At 41.3% G+C, this 12,733-nt stretch overlaps 1 protein-coding gene across 3 annotated transcripts in view; it reads left to right on the forward strand.

The window, feature by feature from the left end:
* Positions 1 to 12,733, forward strand: part of TRIO (trio Rho guanine nucleotide exchange factor) — a 539,453-nt gene that overhangs the window by 49,360 nt on the left and 477,360 nt on the right. For all 3 annotated transcript variants that reach the window (XM_075826894.1, XM_075826893.1, XM_075826892.1), the window contains exons 4-5: positions 1,750 to 1,942; positions 7,050 to 7,562. In XM_075826894.1, coding sequence (XP_075683009.1) covers positions 1,750 to 1,942; positions 7,050 to 7,562 — 706 coding nt within the window. The remainder of the gene's footprint in view (positions 1 to 1,749; positions 1,943 to 7,049; positions 7,563 to 12,733) is intronic.

Consider the following 12,733-nt stretch of genomic DNA (forward strand, 5'->3'; position numbering starts at 1 on the left):
CAATGCTGGAATAGCTGCTTATTTTCAATCCTCTCCTGAAATAAAGTTAATAAAAGTTAATCGATATATTGTATGCATCTAAAAATGGTGCAATTGAAAATACAACTCGTCCAGCCTGGTCATTAAGGGGTTAAGGTTTACAATCCCTTCGGCCTCATGCACATGAAACTACAAAACGTCCTCAAAGCATGATACGGGGCATATCCCAAGACTAACAACAACCTTCAAGAGTAAAGGCGCGAATACGTCCAATCTTAAAAAACCTGCATATAGCTTTATTTATCAAAAAAAAAAATCACAGTTCTATCATTACAGGACTACATGGCCGTAATGGGGAAATAAGCCCCTCAGACAAAGTAAGAACAGAAGCATGACAACTACAATGCGAGCAATACGTCCAGTAAGGAATTCTAGAGATGGTCCAAAAAAGGTCTCAAGGGGACAATGTGATGTTACACGAAGAGTAAATGGCAAGATATTTATTTTTAGCAAACATAGGTATTCATTAGACAGAGATACATTTTATATTCGTATAGATAGACGGATACAACACCGTTAAAATGGTCATCACCTAAAATACAAACCATATCCATAGTTAGTATGTAACCTAGTATGACTGGCTTTGTAGATGTAGGGTTACCTATAGCAAAGAGACAAGAGCTTAAATAAAAGTGAGCATACCCTTGGACTTGTTTACACTGCAGCGTGTGCCAAAACTAGAGAATACCTCCATGCGCTTTACACCAACAGCCCATTCCTCAGGAGGCTAATTATGTTCAAAAAGTGAGAGCTAGAAATCCTAACACACCATCTAAAGATGAGCAACACCTGTGGATCCCATCTGTCCGGCACATGTCCAAAATAGATACTTCCAGGACTTGGAGAGAAGGCACTAGTCACGTGACACCGCCTAATGGCACCTTATGACGTGGCCGCGCTGCTACCATGGAGACATGTAAACAAATTGGCCCCTCTGCAAGAACTGAAGCCCAGCGTAGGGGACATGCACCTGTAAGAATACACAGATGTTTAAATGCTCCAATATGTAGAGCAATTAGAATGAGGCAACTTAGGGGAAAAAGGATGTAAGGCTAATCGACCCGTTCAGGCTAAATGGAGATACTGTTTTAAAGGTTACCATGCGTTTATATTCTTTTTGTAGTTACAACTTTTTCTAGTTTCTACCTCAAATGCGAAGTCCAGTCCAGTCTATACCCCACACATTCAATCAATCCTTTGGGAACGCAGTTGTGGTATTTCGGAAAATGGTTTAATTTTTAGATATTCTTTTCCTGCACTTGCATTACGCAAGTCCCTCACATGTTCCGAGACTCTAACTTTTAATTCACGGGCCGTCATGCCGACATAGATCAGGCCTCATGGACATGTAGTATGGAGACACATTGGAAGAAGTTCCGGTCCGCAATGTGTATCCATATTGAAGTCCATGTTGTACTTACGTGTGCTTCAGTATATTGTCCTTGAGGTGTCACATGGTCAAGCATTATGCATGAGAAAAAAAAAACATTTGTCTACATGTGAGTGTGTACAGTGGCCCACAGGAGATCTTGCAATTCGTATAACACGGACCCTGAATATGCTTGTGTACATGAGCTGTCAAAGGTCAGCACTTTCTTATACTTTCTAGAATTCCAATTTATGCTTTTTAATTTATATTTTGTTTTTTGTTTTTTTTCCAAATCAAGTTGGACAACTTTTCATGCTGTTGCTTTTTTATTTTACCTGCAGCGAGGAGGTGTGCAAGCGTGGTTTTACAGTAATTGTAGATATGCGTGGCTCTAAGTGGGACTCCATTAAGCCATTACTGAAGATTTTGCAAGAATCATTTCCCTGTTGTATTCATATTGCACTAATCATAAAGCCAGATAATTTTTGGCAGAAGCAGAGAATTAATTTTGCCAGCTCGAAATTTGAATTTGAGGTAAGCTGTGTATTTTGATATTTCTCAATCATTCTCTTTTTCTTTCTTTGTAAAAATGAGTTACACTATGTGGCCAAAAGTTCGGGGACACCTCATTTATGGAGTTTATTTGTTTTAGCCATTATGGAGTTTGCCTTAGCCACACCCATTGCAAACCGATAGTTACATCTATCCAGGTCAACTGTAATGTACAATCGTCTAGGTTTATTAGCAGCTCACCCACGAAATGGTGGACCACGCAAACATGCAGGGCTGGTTCACTGAGAGCTAAAGCATGTAAAAATCGCCTAGCCTTTGCATCACTCACTACAAATTTCCAAACTGCCTCTGGAGCACAAGAACAAGTGCGTTGGGAGCTTCACGAAATGGGTTTCCATGGTCGAGCAGGTGCATAAAAGCCTAAGATTACCATGCACAATGCCAACCGTCTTCTGGAGTGGTGTGAAGCACGCCACCACTGTGCTCTGAAACAGTGGAAACTCTTTCTCTGGAGTGCTGAATCACATTTCCCTATCCAGCCGTATGATGGACAAATCTGGATTTTATCATGGACGTGTGAACAGATCCTAATTTAAAAGTAGAAAAGTCCTTTTAAAGGGGTTTTTACTATCTGGGTCATTTATGACCTATCCATAGGATAATTCCATAAATGTCAGATACGGGTCCCCGTTCATCTCTATGTTCCTGCTGAAGGGTGTGATTCCCGACCATGAAGAAGAAAACAGCCTAGCTCACTGAGCTACGCTGTTTCCGTAACTCCCATAGTGGTGAATGGCAGTTACGGAAGCAGTGTAGCATGCGAGTTACGCGATTTCCATAACTACCATTCATTTTATTGGACTTAAGGAAATGGCGTAGCACAGCTAGCTACGCAGTTTTTTTTTCTTCTTATGGTCGGAAATCACACGGGACAGAGAGCAGTAGAACGGGGTTTAGGGGGGCCCGTTCTAGAGATGGATGCTGGTCCGAGAGGTGGGACCCACAGCTATCTGTTATTTGACATCCTGTGGATATGTCCTAAGTGTCCCTGATGGGAAAGCCCCATTTAACCCCTTCCCTCTTTGGCCACTTTTGACCTTCCCGACAGAGCCTCATTTTTCAAATCTGACATGTTTCACTTTATGTGGTACTAACTCCGGAATGTTTTTACCTATCCAAGCGATTCTGAGATTGTTTTCTCGTGACACATTGGACTTTATGTTACTGGCAAAATTTGATACATTCAGTATTTAATTGTGAAAAACACCTAAATTTAGCGAAAAATTTCAAAAATTAGATTTTTCTCAATTTAAATGTATCTGTTTGTAAGACAGGCAATTATACCACACAAAATTGTTGCTAATTAACATCCCCCATATGTCTACTTTTTAGATTGGCATCGTTTTTTGAACATCATTTTATTTTTCTAGGACGTTACAAGGCTTAGAACTTTAGCAGCAATTTCTCACATTTTCAAGAAAATTTAAAAATGCTATTTTTACAGGGGGCAGTTCAGTTGTGAAGTGGCTTTGAGGTCCTTAGATATTAGAAACCCCCAATAAGTCACCCCATTTTAAAAACTGCACCCCTCAAAGTATTCAAAACAGCATTTAGAAAGTTTCTTAACCCTTTAGACATTGCGCAGGAATTAAGGCAAAGTAGAGGTGAAATTTACAAAGTTCATTATTTTTTTCCAGAAATTCATTTTGAATCCATTTTTTTTGTACCACAGGAGGTTTTACCCAAGAAATGCAACTCAATATTTATTGCCCAGGTTCTGCAGTTTTAGGAAATATCCCACATGTGGCTCAGTGAGATAATGGACTGAAGCACAGGCCTCAGAAGCAAAGGAGCACCTGGTGGATTTTGGGCCTCCTTTTTATTAGAATATATTTTAGGCACCATGTCAGCTTTGAATAGGTCTTGTGGAACTAAAACAGTGGAAACCCCCCAAAAGTGACCCCATTTGGGAAACTACACCCCTAGAGGAATTTATTTAGGGGTGTAGCAAACATTTTGACCCGCCAGTTTTTTTGCAAAAATTTTAGGAACTGGGCCATGAAAATGAAAATCTACATTTTTTTCAAATAAAATGTAGGTTTAGCTAATTTTTTTTCATTTCCAAAAGAACTAAAGTAGAAAAAGCACCACAACATTTGTAGAGCAATTTCTCCTGAGTAAAACAATACCCCACATGTAGTAATAAACGGCTGTTTGGAGACACGGCGAGGCTGAGAAGGGAAAGAGCGCCATTTGGCTTTTGGAACTCAAATTTAGCAGGAATGGTTTGCGGAGGCCATGTCGCATTTGCAAAGCCCCTGAGGGGACAAAACAGTGGAAACCCCTAACAAGTGACACCATTTTGGAAACTACACCCCATGAGGATATTATCTAGGGGTACAGTGAGCAGTTTGACCCCACGGGTGTTTTACAGAACTTATTGGAAGTAGGCCGTAAAAATGAAAATCTGCATTTTTTTCAAAGAAAATGTAGGTTTAGGTATTTTTTTTTTTTTCATTTCCACAAGGACTGAAGGAGAAAAAGCACCATAACATTTGTAAAGCAACTTCTCCCGAGTAAAACAATACCCCACATGTGGTCACAAACATCTGTTTGGACACACGGTAGGGCTCAGAATGGAACTAGCACCATTTGGCTTTTGGAATGGTTTCTGGGCGCCATGTCACATTTTCTGAGCCCCTGTAGTACTAGTATAGTGGAAACGCCCCAAAAGTGACTCCATTTTGGAAACTGCACCCCCTGAGGAATCATCTAGGGCTATAGTGAAAATTTTGATCCCAAAGGTTTTTTGCTGAATTAATTAATTAGGCCATGAAAACGAAAAATATTTTTTTTTTTTCCCAACAAGATGTAGTTTTAGAGCAACATTTTTCATTTTTACAAGGAATAGAGAAGAAAAAGCACCCCCAACATTTGTCAAGTTATTTCTCCCGAGTACGGTAACACCCCATATGTGGTTATAATCAGCTGTTTACATATATGGGAGCATTCAGAAGAAAAGGAGCGGTATTTATCTTTTGGAGCGTAGATTTTGCTGGAATGGTTTGCGGACGCCATGTTGCATTTGCAAAACCACTGATTTACCAAACAAAATTGACCCCGTTTTAGAAACTACACCCCTAAAGGCATTTATCAAGGGGTTTAGTGAGAATTTAGACTCAAGGTGTTTTTCAGAAATGAATACGCAGTGGATGGTACAAAGCGAAAATTGCAATTTTTCCACTGATCTGCCCATTCACCGCACAATATGTTGTGCCCCTAGAGAATCTTACCCCATAAATTAAGCGGGTTCTCCCGGCTATGGTAATGCCTTACTTGTGGCCATAAATTGCTGTTTGGGCACACTGTAGGGCTAAGAAGGGAAAGACCGCCATTTTGAGCATGAATTTTGCTTGGTAATAGTTCTGTTTGGGGTTTTGCTGGTATTTCAGTTTATAATGTGGGGGCATATGTAATCTGTGCGGAGTACATCAGGGCATAATAAGAGGGTATAATAATGGGGTAAATAATATAATTATCCATAGATGTGTGTTACGATGTGAAGCAATCCGTTATGCACAGGCCGGTGTCACACTGATAAACGGTTTTCTTTCTTATCCCCCTTTTGTAACGCTCTGCACCTTTTGGGGACTTTTTCTCCTTCGTAGTTTGGGAAATATTACTGGGAAAGTTTTGCGCTGGTATAATACGGGCACCCTCGCTTCCAGCGGATGTGCTATGTCCATTCCCTTTCCTAGTTCCTTAATACTAGGGCCCTGAAACTGAAGGAATGTGCCCCTCCGGCCTGCGCATTGAGATGTTTTTCATCACCGCATTACTAGTGCCATAACTTTTTTGTTTTTCAGTTGATTGAGCGGTGTGCGGGCTTGTTTTTTGCGAGACGGGCTGTAGATTTTATTGGTACCATTTTAGAACACATACGACTTTTTGATCACTTTTTATTTCATTTTTTGGTAAAGGAAATTACCAAAAACAAGCAATTCTGGAATAGTTTTTTATTGGTTTTTTTTCGGCATCCACAGTGCGCCCTAAATTACATGTTAGCTTTATTCTGCGGGTCGATACGATTACGGCGATACCAAATTTATATAGTTTTTTTTTAATGTATTGCAGCATTTGTTTTCTGTGTCAACATATTCTAAGACCCATAACTTTTTTATTTTTGCGTGCACAAAGCGGTGTCATGGATTATTTTTTGCGGGACGGATTGACGTTTTTATTAGTACTATTTTGGAGTAAATGTGACTTTTTGATCACTTTTTATAGCATTTTTTGGATGGAGATGTGACCTAAAAACAAAGATTCTGGCGTTGTTTTTCATGTTTTTTTTTTTTTTTTTACAGCGTTCATCGTGCGGGATAAATGACATAATAGTTTTGTCGTTTGGGTCGTTACGTACGCGGCGATACCAATTATGTATAGTTTTTTAAATTTTTACGGTTTTTCCCATAATAAAAGACTTCCTATGGGGAAAAAAGTCAGTTTAGCTTTATTTTTATTTGAAATGTGTGTGTTTTTATTGTTTTACCACATTTTTATTTACTTTTTTTACTTTTTTTACTTGTCCCACTAGGGGACATGAGGGCCTGATGCCCAGATCGCTACTCTAATACACTGCACTACATACGTAGTGCAGTGTATTAGCGCTGTCAGTTATTTACTGACAGCAAGCCTATGAGGACGTGCCGCAGGCGGGTCCTCATCGGCTCCCATACAAGGCAGACTCGGACGCCATTTTCTGGCGTCCGATTGCCACAGCAACCCAGCGATTGCGTCACTGGGTTGCCGGTCGGGTTAAATCAGATGCTGCGCTCTATTGAGTGCAGCATCTGAGGGGTTAATCTGCCGGATCGGAGAATAGCTCCGGTCCTGGCAGTTACAGGAGGGTGCCAGCTGTATAATACAGCTGTCACCCCGCGGTGATGGTGCCGGCTCTGCCCCTGAGCCCGCACCATGACCGCGCCGTAACTGTACTGCGCTTTGCGGGAACACCTTCCCGGCAGCGCCGTATATATACGGCGGATGTCGGGAAGGGGTTAATGCCTTGTTGAACACAATGTTTGAATTTACTGGCTATATTTAAACAATATTTTTTTTTCCCCTTTAGACTAATATGGTTTCTTTAGAAGGCCTTACCAAAGTTGTCGATCCTTCCCAGTTAACACATGAATTTGATGGTAGCTTGGAGTATAATCATGAAGAATGGATAGAAATCAGGTTGGCATTTGAAGACTTTATTGGCAAAGCTACTCATATGCTTTCGCGACTTGAGGAACTACAAGAGATGCTCGGTAACAAGGAACTGCCTCAGGATTTAGAAGGCGCCCGAAACATGATTGATTCACATTGTCAATTAAAAAAAAGAGTTACCAAAGCCCCAATCGAAGACCTTGATCTAGAAGGGCAAAAACTCATGGAAAGGATACAAAACAGTGAAAGTTTTCCAAAAAAAACTTCTAGCTCTGGCAATGCTGACCTTCAGAATTTTTTACCTAAAGTTTCGACAATGCTTGATAGACTACATTCCACGAGACAACATCTGCATCAGGTTTGGCACCATCGAAAGCTAAAATTGGACCAGTGCTTTCAACTTCGGCTTTTCGAGCAAGATGCCGATAAGGTAATGTGTTTTATGAATACTATCTATATAGTAAAAGGAAAAAAAACACATTCGTAAAATAAAAAAAACTTTAATAAAAACCTGGGTTTTATGTTTTTGTTTAACATTTTTTTTACATTTTTAACATTGTATAGAAGTAAAGGCTGGTTGGTGGGCATAAGTGGTGGAAGGTGAATGAGTAACATGTCAAACGATGTCATTTTCTGATTATACATCCTTTCTGCCATGTTTAATTGTCCACTGGTTTAAATTTAAGATGCACCACCCTAGGGCTGGGCGATTTAATCCAATTAATTTTTTTAATTATATGTATTTTTTATTTTTGCAAATGTTACAAACAAAGAATCAACAAGATGTCCCATGACCACAGCATCTCTGAACATGTATTCCATTATTGCACATATTATATAGTATACATTAAATGGTCATAGATAAAACAACGATAGGGTGAGATTTTGCCCCAAAAACAAATTGAAAAATTGTAAGTCACAGGACATAAAACACACTAAATAAACCATAAGGAAAGGGGAAGGATAAAGTGAGGGAGGAGGGGAAAGGAGATAGAGACGTGTATCCTCCATGGTCATTATGAGGTAATACAGATATTAAGGAGTCATATTGTAATCGGTGCCACACCAGTCAGCTGATGTTCCAGATACCAAGTTGTGGAACCAAAGCATGCAGTTGGTTTTTGTTTTATATGAAGTTGTATAAAATTCTTCCATAACTTAAAAAAAAGTTTTGTTTTGTGCTCTTTCCGAAGGGAGGTTTCCACCCAATCCATTCTGAAGAGGTATGATATTTTTTCTAGGAAAATACGATGTGTGGGGGGTGCATTGTTTATCCAAACCTGGAGGATCGCCTTCCTAGCAACCGCAGAGATATAATATAATAGTTTTTTGTGATTCTGCGGGAAGGTGGCCGTATCCCATATATACCCCATTGTATAGACAGGGTGTTTGATACAAAATTCTGTACTTTTCGCCAAAAGTCAATGATAGTTGGGCATAACCAGAGACAATGTAATAAGTCTGCGTGAGGGGCTCCGCACTTTAAACACGAGTGGTCAGATGAGTTACCCATGAGAAAGCCCCTGTGAGAGGAGACGTAAGCCCTATGAGCTATTTTAAAACACATTTCCCAGTACATGGCTGATGGGAGGTATTTGGCGGCCTGAGTTACAGATGATAGGATGTAGTCATGGGTTATTTGATCTAAGTGGTCGACCCATTAAGATTTGCCTGTTCTTGATTTTCGCGTAGTCAAACTATTGTCTTAGGCCCCATGCACACGACAGCAAAAAACCTCCGCTTTTGTGGACCGCAAAAACGGAGCCATTCACTTTCATTGAACACTGACCCCTTTTCGTAGCACTACGGAAGGGTGTCAGTGCCGTGGAAATGTTCCGGGAATTATGGAACATGTCCGTTCTTTCGCATTTTGCGGGCCGTGCTCCCATACTTTGTATGGGAGCACGGCCCGAAAATGCGGCTGTCAGTCAGCGGCCGGCCGTGCCCGCAATCGCGGGCCGTGATTGCGGGCACGGTCGTGTGCATGGGGCCTTAAGGTGTTATAATAGGTAGTAATCAGTCTTTTTTGGCATTGATGAGATGTGGTTAAGTGACAGAAGAAGTCATCCCAGTCTTGATCCTGTAAGTTTCGAATGACCTTGTGAGCATAGCTACAGAACAGCATGTAATAAAATAGGTGTTGTCCCAAGAAATCTTATTGTATACATAGTAAATTAAATGAGTAGGGATGACGAGTAAGCATGTCAATTATCTGGTTTATGCAAGTCAACCCCCTTTAGAGCCCATCTACTAAAGACCGTATGGGGATTGGCGTTTTGGAATTAAAATGTATCGATCCAAGGAAGGAGTAGGGAAATTCTATGTTTTTAAACCTAAGTGATGTCTGACTGTGGTCCATGTCTTGCCAGGATGACATAACTAGGGGGTTAGCTCGTTGATCAGGTGACAGAGCTGAGTAGGGAGTATGTAGGAGACACGTTAAAGAAATGGGCCTTGAGAATTGTAGGTCTAATGTAGAATCCGTAAAGCAAGAGCTACCAGTTATCCCATCTCCAATCACTCGCAGTTGAGCTGCCATATTGTATGAAGTGAATCTGGGGAAAGTTAATCCCACCATGTTCATGTTGCTGTAGTATGCACAGGCTTACTCTTGGTCTCTTGTAGTTCCAAATGTAGCTACGAAAGAGCGTTCAGCTGCCTAACATCCACTGGTCTCAAGTATATAGGCAAGGATTGCAGTAAATATAACAATTTAGGGAAGCTAACCATTTTTTATTTGCCCTACCCAAAAAAGACAGAGTAAAGTGCCTCCATGCAATAAAGGGATTTAGGTTTAGTTTATATAGACGTGATGGTTGCCTCATGATGCGTACCCCCAAAGAGGGAATGTGATCAAAGTTACATTTTTAAACGTATGCTTCGTGGACCCAAGTGGCCTAGAGGGAACCTGAAGAATTCGGGCTTCTTTCTTTTGTATATTGATCTTGAAACCTGACAGGGAACCATAAAATAAGATATCCTGAAGGACCGGTTGGAGGGTAGAAGCAGGGTTAGATATGAACCATAAAATATTGTCGACAAATGTCAATAGTTTAATTTGAGAATCTCCCATTTGTATACCTTGAAAACATGCTAGGGACTGTAGATGACGAAGTGGATCTAGGGACAAATTAAATGGTAGCGATGAGAGAGGGCTTCTCTGGCGTGTACCCCTAAAAATTGAGATAGGTGGGGAGTTAAGCCCATTGATGGTAAGGGATGTAGTAGAGCAGGCCTATGAGCGAGAGAGGAACGTTAAAAAACATTCCCAGAAGGCCCGGAACTGTAATACCGCTGTCAGAAATGGCCATGATAAAAAGTCAAACGCCTTTTCCGTGTCAAGTCCCAGCAACATGGTCACCGGGGAGGAGGGGGGTCTAGTGCAGATACCGTGGCTGCTACAGCCTGACGAATACCTTTTAGTAGAATGTCTCTTCCTTAAGAAGCCTAGCTGGGTTGGGGCAATGATCGGCCCAAGCATGGCTTGGAGACGGTCAGCCAGGATCTTTGTTAGGAGTTTGTAGTCTTGGTTTAAAAGGGAAATCGGGCGGTATGAGGAAAGAAGAGTTGGGTCCCTGTCTGGTTTTGTAGTATTCAGCAGATAGGCCGTCCGGACCCGGCGTTTTATTATTGGGCAGTTATAGAGATTGCCGAAGCAACCACCGCCTCTGCGATATTATTTAAAATTGTTCTACTTTCTTCGGTTCATTTTGGCAGATGAAACTTAGACTAGAATGGTTTCGTTTCCTCCTGATCATAGGATGTCGTTCGATTAAAAGTCCGCAAAATAATTCACAAACTCCCGTCGGACGAGGTCCAAGTCTAAAATCTCAGAACGAGACACAGGATCCACTAGTTTCACAATGTTTTGTGGTTCGAATGTTTAGGTCTGTGAATTTTTGCCAGTAGGGAGCCGACACTATTACCCCATCTAAAATATCTGTTATTGGTCATATCCACGCCCCATCTAGCCTGACCCTGTATGTAAGTCTCTAGTAAGGCTTTAGTTGCTAAATACGCTGTTTCTACCAGCGATTTATGAGCCTTGATAAGGTCCATATTTAAGGTATGGAACTTCTTGCGATGTTCCCTACGTTTAAAATTAACATAATTGATAATGTGTCCTCTCATAACCGCCTTGGACGCAGACCAGAAAAGGGCCGTCTCATCTAGTTGGGCGATATTGTCGTCTACGTAATGAGACGAGTGGACCGTCGGGTACTTGCGGAAGTCCTCAGAGGTCAACAGATAGGAAGGAAAGCCCCAATTACGACTATATGATGTTGGAGTGGTAAATTCCATACATACTGGAGCATGATCCGATCTACATATGGGTGTCAGGTCCACTGAGGAAAGTCAAGGAAAAAAGGGAATATGGTATAAGAAATTAGTCAATTCTTGATTTGAGTATTGTGGACATGTGAAAAGTACGTGTATTCCCGGGAGGAGGTATGTGTTTACACGCCAGGAATCACACAATAAGGTGTTCCATGAGTGTAAGGAGAACCGTGGCACCCGCGCGTTCTTGTGTAGACTGTTTGGATCAGTCTACTTCGGAGTTGAGTGTGAGGAAAAAGTCCCCTCCAAGGATCAGAGTATGTGTATATGTTTCTGGAGTAGAAAAGTGAGGAGTAAAAGTCTGCGTTAGGGTGAACGGGTGCATATATGTTAACAAGGCTATAACTTTGCGTGTTAATGGTAAGATCAATATACAGGAAATGTCCACCTGAGTATGTATTGTGAACTGTCAGGTCCAGAGATTTGTGGAAAAAACAATCGCCACCCCTCCTAGATTTAGAGGTATATGAGGCTGTGTAACAGTCACCAAACCATGGGGCCCTCCAGGAACCCCCATCACGCTCATGCCAGTGTGTCTCCTGTAGGAAAATTACATGGGGTCTCAGTCACTTCAGTTGTGTTACTACATTTTTACGTTTGACTACAGTGTTTAGGCTGGTAACGTTGCAACTGACCATTTGTAGTGTGGAAGGCGGGACAACAGGTGTGTCTATAGTGCTATAAAGGGTACTCCTATCCCTGTATGGGCGGTCTCAAAGCAGGAGTATGATGAATTATAGGTTCAGGGTCCGCTGTCCCAGCGAGCAGTAGATCCCAGGAGGATAACACGTGTCCAGGGGAGAAGGGGGTAGGGAAAAACCTGAGTTATGGAAAAAAAAAACTAGTTAAGTAAAGGGAACAATATGTGTATCACACAATTGAAATTAGTAATACAAGACATGTAAGAAAAAAACAATAGCAGCGCTACAGTTCAAATACGCAACATGTAGAAAGGCACTGAGGAATACAAAATACAAGAGTCCCCAATTCTTCACAAAGCGATGGCAGGTCAGGCAGGGACATCTTTGAGGGAGTGAAGCCGAGCTGCTGCAGGATCCTCATAGATATTGGTTCGGCCATTATCAGTCACCTTGAGCTTTGCCGGGTACAGAAGTTGGAAACTTATTCCCTGCTCATAAAGATGATGGCATATTGCCGTGAACGCCTTTCTTTTCAGGGAGACTGCTGAGGAGAAGTCTTGGAAAATGAGTTTAGAGCCTGTCTATTAGCCCTTAGGACATGTTCCTTGATTGCCCAGTTAAG

This window comes from Rhinoderma darwinii, chromosome 5, assembly GCF_050947455.1.
Source record: "Rhinoderma darwinii isolate aRhiDar2 chromosome 5, aRhiDar2.hap1, whole genome shotgun sequence".
In the NCBI taxonomy this organism is placed as follows: Eukaryota; Metazoa; Chordata; class Amphibia; order Anura; family Rhinodermatidae; genus Rhinoderma; species Rhinoderma darwinii.